Below are 20,697 nucleotides of genomic sequence, written 5' to 3' on the forward strand. Positions count from 1 at the left end.
CCATTATGTCACAATTCCCCTAGTATTCATTGCTCTAATATTATTATCACATTCTCTAGCTATACCCAAGTGGGATCCTGGGGGTCTAAGGCAGACCTCCATCCCCACCGACCCTCTTTTACAATCAAAAGTGATTTTGACCCAAACTGGTTCTGTTTTGTCCACACTATCAGCTCCTTATTTCTCAGCTCTGCTACTATGCAAAGCTACCCTACCCCCATAGGAGTGGCTGGTAGAGAAGAGGGCAGATGTTGGGATCAAGTGCCAGGCAGGGAATAAAGGAAAAAGACCCAGGACTCTAAGCCCCACAGTACAAAGCCCCAACAGCCTCCGCCTCCCTCTCTCAATACTGCACTGGCCCTTTAAATGCCAACCCGTCGCTCATTGGCTAAACTCTTACTGCCGGCAGCAACCAATCAGCTGCATGTTCGGAGGCCGGCGTGCGGGGAAGCACCGCAATAGCCAATGGCAGAGGCTTTTCTTGTTCCTAGGAGACCGATGTAAACGGCGCGGCCGCGGAGCCGGTGCGGCCGGGGTTGGGGGCGATGGAGTCGGACGCGGAGAATGGGGAGGAGTCGGACAACGGCCGCCGCCGCGCCAGGGGAGCCGACCTGGAAATGAGGTGGGGGGAGGCCGCTCATAGCCCGCCCTGACAGCTCCCGTAGCCGCCTGTGCCCCGCCCAGCCCCCCGTCACTTTCATGTGCCTCCCTGTGCCCCGCCCCTTAACCCTATTGCCCCGCCCAGCCCCCCTTAACCCCATGTACCTCCCTGAGCCGCCTGTGCCCCGCCCCCTTAACCCCAGTGCCCCGCCCAGCCCACCCTTAACCCCATGTACCTCCCTGAGCCGCCTGTGCCCCGCCCCCTTAACCCCATTGCCCCGCCCAGCCCCCCCTTAACCCCATGTGCCTCCCTGAGCCGCCTGTGCCCCGCCCCCTTAACCCCAGTGCCCCGCCCAGCCCACCCTTAACCCCATGTACCTCCCTCAGCCGCTTGTGCCCCGCCCCCTTAACCCCATTGCCCCGCCCAGCCCCCCCGTCACTCTCATGTGCCTCCCTGTGCCCCGCCCCTTAACCCTATTGCCCCTCCCAGCCCCCCCTTAACCCCATGTACCTCCCTGAGCCGCCTGTGCCCCGCCCCCTTAACCCCATTGCCCCGCCCAGCCTCCCTTAACCCCATGTACCTCCCTGAGCCGCCTGTGCCCCGCCCCTTAACCCCATTGCCCCGCCCAGCCCCCCTTAACCCCATGTACCTCCCTGAGCCGCCTGTGCCCCGCCCCTTAACCCCATTGCCCCTCCCAGCCCCCCTTAACCCCACGTACCTCCCTGAACCGCCTGTGCCCTGCCCCTTAACCCCATTGCCCCGCCCAGCCCCCCCTTAACCCCATGTGCCTCCCTGAGCCGCCTGTGCCCCGCCCCTTAACCCCATTGCCCCTCCCAGCCCCCCTTAACCCCACGTACCTCCCTGAGCCGCCTGTGCCCCGCCCCCTTAACCCCATTGCCCCGCCCAGCCTCCCTTAACCCCATGTACCTCCCTGAGCCGCCTGTGCCCCGCCCCCTTAACCACATTGCCCCGCCCAGCCCCCCTTAACCCCATGTACCTCCCTGAGCCGCCTGTGCCCCGCCCAGCCCCCCTTCCCTCTCATGTGCCTCCCTGTGCCCCGCCCCTTAACCCCATTGCCCCGCCCCTTAACCCCATGTACCTCCCTGAGCCGCCTGTGCCCCGCCCAGCCCCCCGTCACTCTCATGTGCCGCCTGTGCCCCGCCCCCTTAACCCCATTGCCCCGCCCAGCCCCCCTTAACCCCATGTACCTCCCTGAGCAGCCTGTGCCCCGCCCAGCCCCCCTTCACTCTCATGTGCCTCCCTGTGCCCCACCCCTTAACCCCATTGCCCCGCCCCTTAACCCCATGTACCTCCCTGAGCCGCCTGTGCCCTGCCCAGCCCCCCTTCACTCTCATGTGCCTCCCTGTGCCCCGCCCCTTAACCCCATTGCCCCTCCCAGCCCCCCTTAACCCCATGTACCTCCCTGAGCCGCCTGTGCCCCGCCCCCTTAACCTCATTGCCCCGCCCAGCCCCCCTTAACCCTATGTACCTCCCTGAGCCGCCTGTGCCCCGCCCAGCCCCCCTTCACTCTCATGTGCCTCCCTGTGCCCCACCCCTTAACACCATTGCCCCGCCCAGCCCCCCTTAACCCCATGTACCTATCTGAGCCTCCTGTGCCCCACCCCTTTAGCCCCATGTATCCTGCCCTCAGCTCCCCCAACCTCCATGTGCCCTGCTCCCAACCCCCATTCACTCTCATGTGCCCCAGCCCCCCTTAACTCTCATGTGCCTCCCTGAGCTGCCTGTGCCCTGTCCCCAGCCTCCCATGTGCCCCACCCCTAGCTACACTATTAACCTCCATGTGCCCTACTCTTGGTACTCCCAACCTCCATTTGCCCTCACCCCCAGCCCCCATTCATGCCTATGTGCTCCACCCTGAGTCCTTCAGCACCCCCATTCACCCCATGTGCCCTGTCCTGGGCCCCTCAGCCCCCTAATAGCCCTGTCTTCAGCCCCACCCATTAACCCCATGTGCCCCACACCTGTATTAACTCCTAGGTGTTCTGCCCTCAGCCCCCATTGACCTCCATGTGCCCAGCCCCCCATTAGCCCACATGTACCATGCCTCCCGAGTTCCCCATTAATCTCCCTGTAGCCTGCCCCCAAGCCTCTCATCCCTACTCCATGATCCACTTTGTATCCCGCTCCTCAGCTCCACCCCAGGCATTAACTTCCTGTAACCTGCCCCTGAGCCTCTCAGCGCCACCCCATTGATCCTGCTTCCAAGCCCCTCATCTCCCTTGTTAACCACATGTACCCCACCCCTTAGCCCCCCATTAGTCCCTATAGACCCAATCCCTTCAGCCCTTCCCCATTAAACCTCAAGTACCCCACCCCTGAGACCCTCTTCATTAACCCCCATATACCTCAAGCCCTTCTAACCCCATTAACGCCGACTACCCACAGCTCAACCCCCATTCACCCCCTGTCCTATACATAACTCCCATGTGCCCCACTCCTCCCACATTCCCTGCAGCCACAGCCCATTAACCCCCATGTACTTCAGCCCTCAGAGCCTGCCACCCCACCCTCAGCTCCTATCTCACCTGCTGACCTCCCCATCCCTGAACCCACATACTCAATCAGTTCCCCTCTTCCTGGCTCTGCCAGTCCCTTAAGTTGAAGATCAGAGATTTGGGATTTTTTGATCTCCACAGACACTACAATTGTCCCACCTATGTGCAATGAAAATCTTCTTCCTCTCAAAGCATATGACAGTCCCACAACATCCTTTTTGGCCTTGTGCAAAAAATGAGTTACAGTCAAATTAATTTATTGCACGTGTATATTGGTTGAGATTTCCAAGGGATTTACACACATTTTTCTGTTTCATTTAATGGAAAATAAGTGTTTAAAACCCCTTTCCTGAAACAAGGTTTAAATAAAATTGAAATAGTTTGCTCCAATTTTGACTTGTTTTATATTATATAATATATTTTATTATATAAAATAAAAAAATCAAATGAGAAGTAGTTTTGAAATGGAACATCAAAATGGAAAAATCTTATCAGAACCCTCTATTCCATTTTTTTCAAAAATAACGTTTTTTGGAAAACAGCATGTTGCCATGAAACGTTTCGCTTTTGCTGAATCTGCATTTCCTGGCAGAAAACCATTTCATCAGAAAATTTCTGACCAGCTCTGTCACCTCCCTTCACTGAAATTGAGCTTGTTTGCAGATTGTGACCGGAATTTGGCAATTTGCAGGCTGGTCTGATTGTGAAACGGCTTACGTTACTTGTAGGTTCTGTAAGAATAACTTGCACTGCCATCATAGTGACTTTGTGCCTGCATATATGTTTGAGACTTTCTTTTTCTGTGCACAGACATCAAGATGTTCTTTCTGATCACTGGTCCAAAACCAGTGCTGGGTAAAAGTGAGTTACTGGTCCTCTGAGCATTCATACAGGTCTGCCCTGGCTGGCCATAAATCTGGTGCATCTGTAGAGAGCTAAGGAAAAAGCTTGCCAGTTTAACTTCTCTTCTCTGATGCCATAGTGCTCAGCTGATCTGTGAGCATCTGTTGATCCCCCAGGGAAGCACAAATGAATACCCCCAAGCTTCTCAAGGAGCAGGTAGCCCTCTGGTGAGTGAGACAGAGAGTAAGAGAAAGCCATCATGCGGGGAAGGGGAGGAGAGCCCTCCGCCCAAAAGAAACACTACAGAAAAAGAAAACAGAAAGTAGAAAAATTCACAGACGTGATAAGAGAAAAGACCATGGCCTTGTCTACACTACAAAATTAAGTCAACCTAAGTTAGGTTGACATACAGCCACCACAGTAATTACTGCAGTAATTAATGTCCACACTATGCCCCCTCTGGTGGTGGTGCTCGTCCTCATCAGGAGCGCTTCCACTGACTTAACTGTGTGGGGCGTAGTGAGGCACTGACAACTGGAGCCTCCCAACCCACCCTGGTGCCGGAGCTGTGAGCCCCATGCAGTGAGTTTCGCAGCCAACAGGCGATGTAAGTAATGCAGTGGACACTGCATTGCCCTAACTACATGGACCTAAGTGCTACACCTCTTGTGGAGATGGAGTTATTAGGTCAGTGTAGTGGGCAATTTATATCGGTGGGAGCAATGTTGTGGTGTAGACTCCTACAGTTAGATCAGCATAAGCTGCCTTACGTTGACCTAACCCTGTAGTGTAGACCAAGTCTTAGAAAAGGACAGAAGACAGGGAGAGATTAGAGACAGAAGAAAAAAGAGAAGGTGCTAACTGTGGAAGGTACAACACACAGGGTTAATGGACAGTGAGGGAACCCTTCTGCCAACCTATCACAAACCTTGTGACAAAACAAGGTTGAAGATCACAAGTATAAGGTGTGTATTTCTAGCTTTAGTACAGCGCTACCCAAACTTTTAAAGGTTTTAAAGCACACACCCTTCAGGAAAATGAAACCAATTCTATCCTCTTTGTAAACCTAACCTGTTGCTAAAGGCCTACCTATCTTAATGTATGCATCTTCCCTGCCTCCAACCTGTGAAATACTTTACATGTCTACACTGTTAACTATAGTTGGCATTTGAGTTAGCATGCATTGAAATCAGTGGGGCAGTAGAGCTATTGTCTCAAGTTGTCTAACTGTATAGCTGTAAGAGCAAGTCCTCTAGTGGAGATGCAGCTGATACCAGTAAAAAGAGTCCTGACTTTCCCTGCAGGAGCAGTCCTAGCCATTTTGCTGGCCACAGCAAGAAACATTTTTGCCCCAAGAGGCCAAGACAAAACAGCCCCCGAAGCTGAGTGACACAGCAGTATGGTGCCACATGGAAGTTGGCACTCAGGGAGACTGCCCTGGTCGCCTGTCCCTAGACTTGGTTCTGCCTCCCTGGGTGACATAAACTATATCAGGAAAGCGACTCCTGTCAGTATAGTTGTGCCTTCGCAAGAGGGGTTGCTAGCATAGCTATGTCAGTTGTGGTGTGATTATTTCCCCCCACACACATTCCTATCCCATGTAGTCATGCTGGCAAAATTTGCAGTGTAGAGTGGGTCTTAAATTATTATTTTGGCACCTTTATACTGGCATAACTGCATCTACACTGGGAGCTGTACCATTATAACTATTTCAGTGAAAAATCACACCCTTAATAGAAATGGTTACAAAAGCTGTGTGTGGACCAGGCAGATTTTTTAAGTGAAATCTGAAACTAGTGAAAAATGTAGACATCTGTCCCAGCTACTCTTGCTAGTCATTTGTGCCTCCCCAAATGGGGCATGCCTCACGCTCTGAGAAGTGCTGCTCTAATGATTCATGATTATGAATCTTGAAACTGTCTCTGGCCCCCCTAGTGGTGGTTTTTTGACATGGGTTCAGGACTGAATATAGCAAGTCCCAGGCCTCGGATCAGTATAATTTCCATTTGCTGCCATCCTCTTGTTTCATATTGTTTTTTTAAATAAAATGTGTTTATGTCCAGTGTTTAATGCTCACTTGTTTTTCCCCAAAGATGGGTTCAGGGATTCACAAACAGGAATGTTGGTTTTGTCAATAACAAGACTATCTGCTACCCCTGTGGCAACTACATCCTTTTTGTTGACATTGAAACAAAGAAGACGACAGTGCTGAAGTGTAAGAATGGCCACGTTGGAGCCTTTGCAGTGAATGGGAACAGTCAAGTGGTGGCTTTTTCAGACCAGAAGCTAAATCCTGTCATCTATATCTACACTTTTCCAGGACTTGTTAAACGGTCAGAAATAAAAGGTAGTGATGGGGGTTTCCCTTCCTCGTTCCTATTCCATTAAAATAAATACTAAATAACCATCTTGTGAAGGGCATTTTGGTAAGAATAGAAACCTCTTAAAATAGCATGGCAGAAAGGTATCTAATGACAGGAGAGATGCAGGGAGTACTATAAAGATCCCTGGGCTGCTTTCAAATAAAGACCCAGATCTGCAGCCCTTCGATCCACTAGAATCCCATTGAATTTGTAAGAGTAGCTAAGAGCTGAATGAAGGGACCCTGAAAGGTCATCAAATCCAGCCCCCTGCCTTCACTAACAGGACCAAGTACTGATTTTGCCCCAGATCCCTAAGTGGCCCCCTCAAAGATTGAACTCACAACCCTGGGTTTAGCAGGCCAAGGCACAAACCACTGAGCTATCTCTTCCCCTCCGCCCCCTGATATATGTGAGGACTATTCCATTTCTAGAATAGAACGATGCAAGCAGTTTTATATCCTATTTTTGTTTTTTTTTCCCTTAAACTGTAATGAAAATTCTTTGTATAATCACATCAAAGTGAATAATCATGGATGGCGCAAAGCATCAAGCTTGTGGTTGTCCAAAGTGTAGCCTAAGGCTAATTAAAATCCTTGCTATTAATTTTATATTTTAGGGCAGGCACAGCTGGACTACTCTTTACTTGCATTCAGTTACATGGGTCCTTATCTGGCCAGTTACTCTTCAGTCCCAGAATTTGCTCTTTCAATATGGTAAGTATCAGACATGTTCTTTTAATACTGGGTACTTTAGATGAAGGTTTTTGTATGAGCATTCCTTGAGCAGAGCTTCAATTCTCTGACTTGTCAAGAGAAACCAGTCAGGCCAAATGATGCCTTAACTTCCTCCTTCTTCTCTGATCCGCCGCTGTCTGCAAACATTCTCTGCCTGAATTGACTTGCATTGAGTAGTGTGGAAAACTTCATATAAAATTTATTGTTATTTTGCCATAGCTAATTTCCAGACTGTTTTCTTCAAGATTTTACATTTTGATATATTTATTCTTAATTACTTCATGGGGCTTATATGAGGATTAATTAGTTAAAGTTTGTAAAGCAGATTGGGGATATAAAATGCTTTGTAAATGCTACGTACACCTCTACCCCGTTATAATGCTGTGCTCGGGAGCCAAAAAATCTTACCGTGTTATAGGTGAAACCGTGTTATATCGATCTTGCTTTGATCCGCTGGAGCGCGCAGCCCCGCCCCCCCGGAGCACTGCTTTACCGCGTTATATCCGAATTCGTGTTATATCGGGTCACGTTATATCGGGGTAGAGGTGTATTTGTTTTCCCATAAAAAGCCTCAGCACTCCAATCAAATCCCTGAGAATTCCCAGTTTCTTTCTCTCTTAAAACACCACCACCCTTGTCACAACTTCCAGCTGAGAACAGGAAAGGGGCTTTAAAGCCCCCGCCATTCTTTCTTTGTCCTGAGGATCACAAGTATCCATGCAATCACCTCACCAGGATCAACTTTCACAGCACTCCCAGCTTTGGAATGAAGAAACCTGGACTAGCACTTGAAGCCAGGCATCTTTCATAGCTGTGCCAAACAGCACTACATGAGGTGCTTGAGCCACTCGGTCGGATTGTTTGCAGCTTCAGTGCCATGAAAAGACATATGGTGAGATTGGTTGAGGATAATGAAAATAGAACTCATGGTTTATTTTTTAAGTTGCTCTTCGTGAGCAACTTAAATCCTGCCTCTACCTTTGTTTCTGGAGTGGTTCCACTGGTAGTGGAATCTGCACAGCACAGGGAGGGAGGATCATGGGGCGGGCAGGCAGGCAGGCATGCACAAGGAGTGTCTATCCTGTGTACACCTGAGCTCCAAGAGACCCCTGCCTATATAGGGGCATGTGAGGGGTGAGAAGGCGACTGCCACCTTGAGTGGTTGGTCCATCAGCCCTCACAGAGAGAGCGCCGATCACAACACATCATTTGTGGTGTTCTAGGCAGTCCTTCAGCCACACGCTGGCCAGGCTGCCAGTGGCACTGGATACCCGATTGGCGTAGAGCATCGCACCCCAGAACCTCTGAGCAATCCGCCAGCCTCAGCCTCCCAAGTGGCTGGGATTACAGGCACACACCACCTCACCCAACCCGCTGCAGTAATAATAAATAATAATAATAATGATTTCTCCATTGAGGACTGAGAAGAGGAGAATAACATTCATCACATACTCTAGCTGTGCGATTCAGCTCAGGATTTAGGCCGAAACATGCTTTACAACAGATAAAGCACGCCAACCAGACAACTGACTCTCTGTCTTGAAGAACTTACAGTCTAAAAGGCATGAACAATGACCATTCAGAACTGAATTAACATGGTTGGCCCAGTTTATGCCTTGTGTACCCTTTAAAAGTTCCACCAGTTTGAAAGATTCTGCCAGTCCAGTAAGATAGGAAATTCCACTGGAAATGGTGGAACCTTTCAAAGTAATGGAACTTTCTAAGGCCATCTCCTTTAAGTTTATTTAATCAGCAAAGTGACCCCAGAATGAATTTGACCCCCAGCAGCTAGTTGTCACAAAGGAATGACCCACAATTCAAGTCTGAAACAATTTAATAAAAAAAACAGGATGTTGTTATAATACTAGGCTTTGGTCCTGCTGTGAGCTCCACTCAGTGCACCTGTGTGGAGTTCATTGCAGAGTCAGGACCTTCATCTATGCATTCTGCACACTGTTGGGTAATCATTCTTCTTACTTTGGGTACACAGAAATAATATTTTATGGGGTAAAATAGAGCAGAATATGTTTAGTATTCTGTGATTTCAATATGATGTTTGTGCAATGTCTATCTGTATTGTAATCCTCAAATTGTTTGCTATGCACAGATAAAAGAGATTTTTTTTAAAGTTAGCTCGGGCTTGAAGTATCGGAAGCTTGTGGATAATGAAAAGCTGCTTTTCATGGGAGACATTTTATCCCTAGATCTTTCTTCTGTTCAAAGCAATAGCTCAGTGCCAGATGCTTTTTCAGACACATGCACCATATCACATCATATCTTAGTAAATTAGCTACTACAAAAGAAGCTTGGCACAGCTTGCTATGTATCAGAACACACTGATACATCTTTAGGGAGAGAGCTACACTAACATCCTTTTATGCCAGAATTTCACCTTCTAACTTCCTTTAATATTAATGGAAGCTACTGAACACGTGTTAATACTAGTGCATCAAGATAAAATACATCCCTTAAATCATGTTTTGTTTCCCAACACCCATTTTTTCAGTGTGATATTAATGTTAATAATTTTCTTGCATCCTGATCAATATCTATAAACGAATTTGTCACAAGCTAAACCAGCAGGATTATACTAAACTCCTATACCAGGGATCAGCAACCTTTGGCCCGCAGCCCGCCAGGGTAAGCACCCTGGCAGGCCAGTTTGTTTACCTGCCGCGTCCACAGGTTCGGCCGATCGCGGCTCCCACTGGCTGCGGTTCGCTGCTCCAAGCCAATGGGGGCTGTGGGAAGCGGTGTGGGCCAAGGGATGTGCTGGCCACTGCTTCCCGCCACCCACATTGGCCTGGGATGGCGAACCATGGCCAGTGGGAGCTGCGATTGGCCGAACCTGCAGACGTGGCAGGTAAACAAAACAGCCCGGCCAGCCAGGGAACTTACCCTGCCGAGCTACATGCCAAAGGTTGCTGATCCCTGTCCTATACAGTAGCGTCTCCATCCTTAGAGATTTTTAAGGCCTGGCTTGACAAAGCCCTGGCTGGGATAATTTAGTTTGTGTTGGTCCTGCTTTGAGCAGGGGGTTGGACTAGATGACCTCCTGAGGTCTCTTCCAACCCTAATCTTCTATGATTCTATGTACATGCTAGAGTTCTTCTTCACTTCAACCTTAGTCGTACATAAAAAAGCTGAAATTCCAACTCCAAGTTCAAGTGAAATGCTTTATCAATATATTTTTAAATTGCAAATGTTAACAAGAAGTTAGTGTCAAATACGCTGTTCAGGAAATGGTGACAGTTCTCCTCCAATGATGCTAAGCAATTCTGAAGATAGCATGTAAAAACACAAATGTTTACCTTTTTACCTATAATAATTATAGGATTTTTTTTATCCATACATCTTAAAGCTCTTTTACAGATGCCTGTAAGGATTATGGTCCCTGTTCTATAGATAGGAAGACTGAGGCAGAGAGGTGGGTGGAGGGAAGTGACTTGTCCAGGATTACACAAAGAATAAATGACAGAGCTAGGGATAGACTCCCAGCCTAATGCCCTGTCCACAAAACATAGCTGCCTGTGATGTACAGCAGCACTTGTTGACATGTTTGTTTTGCATATTCTTACAATGTTTTCTCTTAGTTAGTAGCAATGTCGGTCCTAAACAATATTCATTTTACATATGACTGACTATCCAGCTTCTTTTGTCATTCCCACCAAGAGGAATTAACTTGATTGACAGTTTATGTCTGTGACAAGGTGCCAGATTCCTGAGAGGAGCAGAGCATCCGCTACTGCCATGGATGTCAATTGGCACTTCTCAGGATCGAGCCTAAATGGTCATTCTGAATTTTGTGACTTATTTGATACATTTTTTTAAAATTCTCCTTTTTGAAGGGACTGGCAAGAAAATATCCTTTTGTGCAGTAAATCTCAACCAGGTGTGAAAGTGACCTCTATGAGCTTTAACCCCATGAACTGGCACCAGCTTTGTTTGTCCAATGAAAACTCCCTGACTGTCTGGAATATTGAAAGGAACGATCAAGAACATCATCTCAAGTCAAAGTAAGTAACACATCTTCCAAGCTAAAAGAAAACTATAGAGTTAACTTTATTTTAGTGCCTAGGATCACTGACATATATCAGTTTACAAAGACTAGGGATCCAATTAAGATTAACTGACAACCCTTTAAATCACAACCAATAAGAACTTTAACTGTCTGTCTCTTGAGTTGTGTGTGTTGAATTTGTGATACTGTTTCCTAGTGCTCAGGTCTCCAGATTACAGCCATCACTATAGTTGATAAGAACAGTCAGGTTTGTCAGCAGTCTTTGGTAAGAGGACCAGGATTGGAGGCACATGGAGACTGGACTGTCTTCCCACTCCTGCAGGTGGCTCTGCCCTGTCCGTATTCCTCAGTCCTGTTACGGCAATGTAGGAGAGCTTGCACCTCTGCTCTTGCATGTGATTACCATGTTTGGACAGAGTTTCTTGCCTGCAAAGATCATCTAGTAAAGTGGAAAGTGTGTATTTTAAAGTAGAAGATGTGGTCACAGACTGGTCTGCAAAAAACAAACAAACCCATGTTGGGTCCAATGCTTGTTCTCCATGTGACTACCATATCCTGTGTGGTGAGTTTACAAATCCAAAGGTGATTTTTCTAATGCTCAGTGTAATTTGCCCAGCACTGTAGACTCAGGGCTTGTCTACACTTACTTGTTTTGCTGCTTTAACTATACTGGTTGTGTGTGTGTGTGTGTGTGTGTGTGTGTGTGTGTGTGTGTGTGTGTGTGTGTGTGTGTGTGTGTGTGTGTGTGTGTGTGTGTGTGTGTTAAAACAGCAAACCATGTCTAGCGTGGATGTATAAAAGTGCTTATACTAGTATAGTTTATTCCAGTTGAAAACTTAAATAAGTTATACTGATATAAGGTACCATTATATCATTATAACAGTCTACACTAGGGCTTTTACCAGGATGACTATGTCAGCAAAACATGACACCCCACCCCACCCCGCCACTCCCCCCAGACACAGTTATGCTGATAAAATGTGTAAGCGTAGACCAGCCTTTAATGTGGGATCTGAAAATTAAGCTGGATTCTTTTTGCTTTTTATCACTATAAAGTTTACTCAGGAAGTTACATTTATTTTTCTCTCTCTTCACTCCAGTCAGCAGGAACTGAAATTTGGTTGAAGGATTATTATTTATTTATACATTTTTACATTTTACATTTTAATAGGTACTCTGCTATCTGATTGGTGATCATACACAAAAGACACTTTCTGAATGCCATTCAGAATGCAACAGGAGAATAATATTTAGAGCATTTTTAATCTTTAAAGCACTTTTCAAACATTAGCAATGAATCGTCACAACTCCCTGCTAGGAGGGTAATTATTAACCCCAATGCACAGATGGGGAAAACTGAGACCCAGTATGACTATACTGAAATAAAAAACCTGCAGCAGCAAGTCTCAGAGCCCAGTTCAACTGACAGTGGGACTAAATATAGCAGTGTAGATGCTCGGGCTGAAGCCCAGGCTCTCAGACCCTCCCCACTCACAGGATTTCAAAGCCCAGCTCCAGTCTGTGTCCAGACTTCTGCACTGCTCTTTTTATCCCTGCAGCCCAAGCCCTGTGACCCTGAGTCAGTTGACCTGGGCTCTGAGACTTGGGACTTGTCTACACTGCGAAGTTGTCAACAAAACTTTTGTCTTTCACGGGTACTTAAAAAAGCCCCACCGTGAAAGACAAAAGTTTTGCCGACACAAGTGGCAGTGTGAAGGCGGCTTTGTCGGCAGGAGTGCTCTCCTGCCGACAAAGCTAACGCCACTCGCGGGGCTGGAAGTGCCGACAAAGTACCGAAAAAGAGCATTCACACACGCTGACTTTTAGCAACCAGGCTGTGTCGACACAGCCTGGTCGCTAAAAGCTGCATGGAGTAGACAAGCCCTTGCTGTCTCTGGTCTTTCATTGCAGTGTAGACATATCCCCAGAGTGGTTAAGTTACTTGCCCAAGACAAAAAGGAATCCGTGTCAGAAGCAGACATTGGGATAGAATGCAGAAGTTCATCGCTGCCAGTTCTGTGCTCAGACCTTACTTCTCCTGAAGTAAAAAGACTGTGTATATGTCTACATTATGGAGACTATACTGGCATAGCTATATTGGCACAGTTATGTCTACATAGCCCCATAGCGTAGACTCAACCTACACTGACAGAAGGAGTCACTGTAGGAACACTGCCTCCCTGAACGAAGTTAGCTATATTGACGAAAGCCCTCTTCTATCTACATAGCTGCACCTACACTAGGGATTTTGCCGTGATAGCTAAAGTGCTCAGTGTGGGTGTTTTTTTTCCATTCCCCTGATTGACATAGCTATGCTGGTGTAACTTTTCAGTGTAGACCAAGCCTATTATTCTTTATTGCAACAATATCTGCCATGTAAACTGCTTGTTTAAATCAGTCTTTCATTATTATAATAGAGGTAAAGTCTTTGTATTAGAACGTCAACAAAGGGTCAGAGTCTCCAGGTTTTGAAAACGTACTTCCCAGCGTTTTTCTGTAAATGCTTCCTCAGTTCATGTGCTATTTCCTTCCTTTTTGCAGGCCTGTCAGACTCCCTGCCGAAGATGGGTCTCTGATGTGTAAACAGGATGTCTTTTTTTCACATCCTGATATCCAAGACCTCTACTATGGGCCTGTGCTGCCAATTTCAGCCATTGCTGGGCTGGCAGGGGATGAAGCAGAGACATTTAGGGTAATTACAACTCTGCATCTAACTGCTAATATAAAATGTTATGATTGTAATGATACTGACAGATATGAACAAAATTCATAATTGAAAGCCTATTAAACTTGCCCAGTCTAGGAAAGGGGTATATTCTCTCAGCAGTGTTTGTGAAACCCATATTAGCATTAGAATTATAATCACGGGGATGGTTCACTATTTTATGCATCAGGTTTGAAACGCCTAGAGTCCCAGATAAATCACATCAGGGCTGGTATAGCCCAATTTAACTTTCCAGGGTAAATATAACGAAGTACCTTGTAGTTCTTCTTCAAGTGGCCTCGGTGTATTCCTATTTGTGGGATATAGTGCCTCTGGTGTCAAGCTACCGAATTTTTCTAGCAAGCTGTGTCCATTGGGGCCATTCACCCCACTCTTGCAGAAGATTTCAAGGGTATAAAAGGGGAATGGGGGGGGGTCTCCACACACTTCAATTCCATTGTAACCACAGAAGGTGCAGAGCGGTGGAATCACACACACTGTCCTCAACGCTTTCCTCATTGATTTCTTGTAATTTTGCCCTTTGGGGCTATTTTCTTTCTAGTTAGTTAAATTAGCAAATTGTTAGCAAAGGCTGCCTTCAATCGGAAGAATAAAGAAGAAACGGTGCCTGTTGGGCACTGGTATCCTCCGGAAATGCTGCAAGCGTGGGAGGGTCTCACATACACCTGCGGATGGGGGAGGCTCCTCAGGCCAAGTCAATTACGTCTGTTAATGTGTAAGTCCAGCATTAACTTGGACATCCGCTAGCCTATGGCTCTGTGCAAAAGATTTGTGCTTGCCAAGGAATTCCCTTCTCCCCTCCCTTACCATCTACAGTAATATTTACCGATGGTGGACTGCAGTGGTCACCTTGTTCTCCAGCCTTTTGGGGCCTGCAGGCTCTGCTGGAGATAAAAGCTTCCACATAGGCTTCTGGAGTAGAAAGTGATTTGTCTAGCCTGTAAGATTTTCTCCCATTGATCAAGACCAGAAATTCATCGGCAGAAAAGCGCAAATGTCTCACTTTGACAAATACTAAGGAATTTTTTCAGAATTTGTCGGAGGAAAAATACAGTTCTCACTCTCTTTTTGGATGCAGCAAAGTCAGATACTTTATTATCTCTAGCAATTGTGTGGAGGGAGAGAGTGCACTAGGACACAGGGTTTCCCCCTCCCAAGCAGGTCTCTCTACAGGTAAACAATTACAGCACGCATTTATACCTTTTGTTACATACAATAATAAGCAACAGCTGCATTTTGTTTATACATAGGTCATCCTAATATCTTATTTTTCTCACTTATTTGGACTCTAGTCTACATTCCATATTTATCTACACAAGATCGCAACAACTTCTCACACAGTTCTTTCCCGCTCGCCTCACATAATCCTCGCTTCTACAAATCTCGCGTTATTAGGGTTACATCTAGCCTGACTCTTGCTCACAGAAGAGACTGTTTGCATTGAAATCCCCTTCAAATCCCTGTCAGTTCTTGCTCTACTTCCACACTCTCTGCTGCCTCATATGATCATTCAATCAATAAGGACATGTTCCCCCTCAAATTTAAGTCTGTGTGAAGCCAGCCCAGTCCGGCACAGTGTACTGGCTCTTGCTGGTACACCGTACTGGACCGGACCGGCTTACTTTCACCTCTGCCTGTATCGCAGTCTGTGTGAGGTATTTCAGTTGAATTCAAAGGGAGCAGGAGCATGCCCTCAAGGAAACATTCAACAGACAGGATTCAACAGAAAGGAAGATTTATGTCCTTTGTCAGTAGGTCTGAATCAGATGAAAGGACAGTCTTAATATTTATATTTATGGACAACCACTTGCTCCAACTATGCTTCAAAATATGTTGTTGTGGCTGGAGTTGTAACCAAGTGTTGCCAAAAAGGGGCAGCCGCATGAAGTTTTTAACCCTCTCTCTTCTTGCACAAGGAGATATTTTCTGTTTCAGTATCTCTTATAGCTAAGCCCTGAGTTTTCTGCAGTTGCTCAGACTTTGTATCCAAACATGACCCCTCTTTGTCGCCATGCACTGTTAGATGCCATCAGCTTTCCACAAAACATTTCATGTCCAGGATTCTGGGCTTTTCCTCTAGAGAGTGCTATTTAAAGGAACAAAGCTTTAGGAAGCTTATGAATGATTGTACAATTTCAGAACACAAACAGCAAATGGGAGTGCTTCCTGTGACTTCCTTGTCCTGGGTATACATGGTGGTGGTCCCAGTCTGGAATTAGAACTCTGTGCCTATTATGTATGTTGAGTCATGACAATGATTAGAAATGGACTTTATAACAGATGCTGACCTGGACTTGCATAGGAAGCCTCCGAGTTAGAGTAACTCACCTACTATCTTGCAAAAAAAGATGTGTGGACATAAAATATGTAAAAATACCTGTCTGAAATCTATGTTGGGATGATATAATGACCATTTCATTATAGAATCACTAGCATACTACTAGAGTTTATTATTCTTATTTGATTTATAAAATAATGAGTCCATTGTATTTCTGAAACATCTTTCCTCAAAATGCTTCATAGAGAATAATGGATTGACTGACAACACACCTTTGAGGTAGATAAATATCCCATTTTAGAGCGAGAGAGAGAGAGACTTAACCAAAATCACATAGTGAGTCTCTGGCAGATCTTAGAAATAAAACCTAGATACTTCTGACTCTCAGTCCTGTATTGCCAGCAAAAGAGCGTCCATCTTTCCTCCTCCTGTACCTTTTGCAAGACTCTAGGTGTTTTGTAGAATTACAAACTATGCACATTCCTTCATCCTCCACTAAAATGAAGCTACTTTTGGAGTGGGATGTGATTGCTATTATGGTCTCACAGCAATTCTACATCAGAGTTTTGGACAAGAAGTGAAGAGTGATACCTTTCTACTGTTGAAACAACATTTGAATTTAGCTAGGCAGGTAATCATTGACCAGTGTGGAATTAGGCAAAGACCCCAGGATTAACACTTCCTACTCTCCACTGACTCTAGAGATGAAAAAGATCTCTTAGATCATCCTGTCCATCTCTCTGCCAACATAGGATTTTTCTCTATTTTACATTTGCTAGTGTTTTGTGAAGATCAGCTTTTCAAGTGCCAAGCAATAGGGTTTTTGCAACTTCTTTGGAGGGTTTATCTCACAGATAATATATGTCACTGCTAGGAAGCTTCTTCTACTATTCACTTTAAATTTGCTTTCTTTATTTGTCCCACTACAATTAGCTATAATCCGTTTTATTCTATTAAATACTTTCCCTCCCTTCATGGTTACACGTTTCAAATTCTTGTAGACTTATTGGGTCCGATTCTCCATTGCATTACCTGGACTGCAGGATTCAAGTTACTATCCCTCATTTAATTACCACTTAGCCAAGCTATTAATATTTAATTCTTTTAATATTTCCTCTTAAATCAGTCCACCTAATGGTCTTTGTTGCTTTTCACTGAATTCACTTCAACTTAGCAATACCCATTCTTGTGTGGCCCCACTAACAAAGATTCTGAGACACTCACATACTATAACACTCTTCTAATGTAGGGAAGTACTATTATCCCCATTTTATAGATCGGAAGCTTAGGCACAGAGAAGCTAGGTGACTTGCCCAAGCTCACACAGGAAATCTGTCAGAGATGTGCCCAGAACTGGTTTGCAGATGACACAAAGACTGGCAAAATGGTAAATAATGATGAGCACAGGGCAGTCTAACAGAGCGGTCTGGATGGCTTGGTGAACTGTGCCCATGAAAACAAAATACATATTAATACTGTCAAGTGCAAGAACATACATATAGGTATAAAAATGTAAGCTGTACTTACAGAATGGAGGACTGTATCCTGGAAAGCAGTGACTCTGAAGAGGATGTAGGCGTCATAGTGGACAAACAACTCGACATGAGCACCCGGGGCAATGGTGTGGCTAAAAGGGCTATGCAGTCCTTAGATGTGTAAACAGGATAGTAATGAGTAGGGGTAGAAAGGTGATTTTAGTTCCATAGACTGCATTGGTGAGGCTGATACAAGAATACTGCATTCTGTTTTGGTGCCCACATTTTTAAAAGGGTGTTGAAAAATTGGAGAGGGTGTAGAAAAGAGCCACAAAAATGCCTTATAGTGAGATACTTAAAGAGCAAAGTCAGGTTAGTTTATCAAAAAGAAGACTGAGGGGTGACTTGAGTACAGAGTATAAATACCTTCACAGGGAGAAGATCCCAGATACTAAAGGACTCTTCATTCTAATGGAGAAAGGCATAACAAGAACCAACAAGTGGAAATTAAAGCCAGACAAATTCAAATAAGGGACAATGTTTTAACAGTGAGGGTGATTAACCATTGGAACAAGCTACCAAGGGAAGTGGTGGATTCTCCCTCTCTTGAGGTCTTAAAATCTAGACGGGACCCTTTCTGGAAGATATGCTTTAGTCAAATGCAAGTTAATGGGCTCAACGAAGAAGTCAGTGGGTGAAATTCTCTGGCCTGCATTATACAGGATGTCACACTAGATGATCTAATGGTACCTTCTGGCCTTAAAATCTCAGAATCTCCATATTTATGTATACAGACATTTGCTACTTTTAACTGAAGCTTGCTGATTTTTATATTGAAGCCTAAAGATGACATCCAGCCTTCAGTCCACCCTACCGTCCACTGCTGGACTGCAACGTCTGACCTGTATATGGGCTGTGAAGAGGGACATTTTTTGGCAATTAATGTTGAGACACTCAAAGCTTCTCTTCTTTATTACAAACCTTCACAAGATGCTAAAGGTAACAAAGAGCTGCACTGAGGGTTTTTATAGAAATTCCATGGATCTCTTTGTGTGTGGTTTCTTCCCGTTTCCATTGGTCACTATATCTTTTTCCTCTGGCAAAAATATACAAATGCTTCAATGTTGTTTGGTCTTAAAAATGAACAATAATGCTGGTATTGCAGATCTCATTAACAACCCCGCAGAACTGATGTAAAAGCATTAGTAGGCCAGACATATACAGCCTTATATTATTATTGTTTATTAATGTATTGAGCACCAACAACATGTTCGATGTTGCACAAAACCTAGGGCGTGCCTTCACTAGAAAATTGGGTTGTGTTAGAACATGCCCTTGAGAAGTCATGCTAACTAACATGATACTTAACACTACTTTGCAGTCAGTGTAGACAGGGAAAGCTGTGTTTAATGTCATGCCAACTGTTCATGTTAACCCTGTAGTTACAGACATGGAAAACATGTCAGTCATTGTCTACACATACTGCTGAGTTGTGTTTAGCATTATGTTAGCTAACATGATTCTTCACGGTCATATTCTAATGCTGCACTGAGTATTCCTAGCTTCCCAAAGTATTGTACCTCACTTAAAGTGTGGTGATTAATCCAGATATGGAGGGTTATCGTTTTGGGCTTTTTTTTAACAAGAAGGGTTGTGTTAATCCCCTGGCTGGGATCTGATTATTTATTGTCACAAGTCAAGCCAGGTAAGTATTTGGAGTTCTCCAAGAAAAGTTCAGGATTTGTCAATTCAGTAGGTTGCACCTTTTGGTGTTTCAGTGGGCCACAGTGTTCTTCTTTGCTTCCTGTTCTAAACTATTGTGCAGTGGTGTTGTATGCTCTTAGGCCCCAATTCGTAAAGTACTTAAGAACATGCTTAACTTAAAGTATGTGATTAAGACCTTTTCTCCTTAGCAAAGCACTTAATTACATGCTCAACTTTAAGCACATGCTGAAGTCCCATTGAATAAAAAAACCCATTAAGCATGTGTTGAATCAATCCTTTAACAGCTGCCACATTTCACCTGAATATTTTTGGAGTAGATGAAGTTCCTCTGTCATAGATTAATCAAGTTAGACAACCTAAGTAAATAAGAATAACACTTCGCATTAGCATATATACTGATTTCCATCTATAGATCTCAAAATGGTAGGCAGATACCTGTCAGGGATGATCTAGGCTCTAGATAATACTTAGTCCTGCCTCACTGAAGGGACTGGACTAGATGACCTGTCGAGGTCTCTTCCAATCATATATATCTATGATTGTTATTCCCATTTTACTGATGGGGTAACTGAGCCACAGAAACATTGTGACTTGCCCACAGGCACACCGATGAATTAATTGGCAGAGACAGGAAAAGAACCCAGGTCTCCTGATGCCTAGCTCTGTGTTGAGTAGACTAGACTACAGCTAGCCCTTAATGCAACATTCATGTATAAGGTACATGTACTATAGTTCACACTTTAATTTGTTTCTTTTTCTTTATGCAGAACGAAGGCGAACAAAATTTCGTTCCTTACCACTTCTTTCTGGCGATAGCTTGAAAAAGGAAGGTATTCACTTGTTTTGTTTTTTCAAAGCCGCACCAGTGGCTGCTGGGAGTCATAATACATGTCAGTACAACTCCATCCTAGGTAGAGCATTGGCTAGAAGGATACTGATGTTCAGTGGCCTGTGAGAGACAATTTAATGGCATGAGGTCAGGTATCTAAATCACAGAAATTATCAACATGATTGGTACTAATGGAAAGTCATTTTGACAGCCTCAACAGAGACAATGAAACTGGACTTATTTGTTTTGTGTTAATTCTAAATTACACTGATGTAAGATCAGATTCAGGCCCCTACATTTTGTTTAGAACCACTGGAAATGATTTGTTGTTTATATAGCACTAACTTTGTACGAGGCACTCTTTCTCAATTACTATTGGGAAACTTAAAAAAAATCTGTTTTGTCTTGGTGACTGTTTAGTGGCCTATGCAAAATAAATTAATGATCTCAGTTTGTAGTGGACATATGTCCACATCACAAAGCCACAACTACAGCTGACACTAATTGGCCTTCTCCTTGCTAGACTGAGCTACTTCCTCACCCATAAATGTAATCCCTCTCAAATCAAGGTTGAGGCACATCGCTGG

At 45.0% G+C, this 20,697-nt stretch overlaps 1 protein-coding gene across 1 annotated transcript in view; it reads left to right on the forward strand.

Moving 5' to 3' along the window:
* The first annotated feature begins 429 nt into the window (after window positions 1-429).
* The window catches only part of CFAP43 (cilia and flagella associated protein 43), an 87,978-nt gene continuing 67,710 nt past the window's right edge, over window positions 430-20,697 (forward strand). The window contains exons 1-7 of the mRNA XM_065552541.1: window positions 430-622; window positions 6,054-6,307; window positions 6,940-7,036; window positions 10,906-11,073; window positions 13,620-13,770; window positions 18,396-18,555; window positions 20,049-20,111. Coding sequence (XP_065408613.1) covers window positions 546-622; window positions 6,054-6,307; window positions 6,940-7,036; window positions 10,906-11,073; window positions 13,620-13,770; window positions 18,396-18,555; window positions 20,049-20,111 — 970 coding nt within the window. The 5' untranslated portion in view covers window positions 430-545. The remainder of the gene's footprint in view (window positions 623-6,053; window positions 6,308-6,939; window positions 7,037-10,905; window positions 11,074-13,619; window positions 13,771-18,395; window positions 18,556-20,048; window positions 20,112-20,697) is intronic.

The sequence above is a fragment of the Chrysemys picta genome, chromosome 7, assembly GCF_011386835.1.
Source record: "Chrysemys picta bellii isolate R12L10 chromosome 7, ASM1138683v2, whole genome shotgun sequence".
In the NCBI taxonomy this organism is placed as follows: Eukaryota; Metazoa; Chordata; order Testudines; family Emydidae; genus Chrysemys; species Chrysemys picta.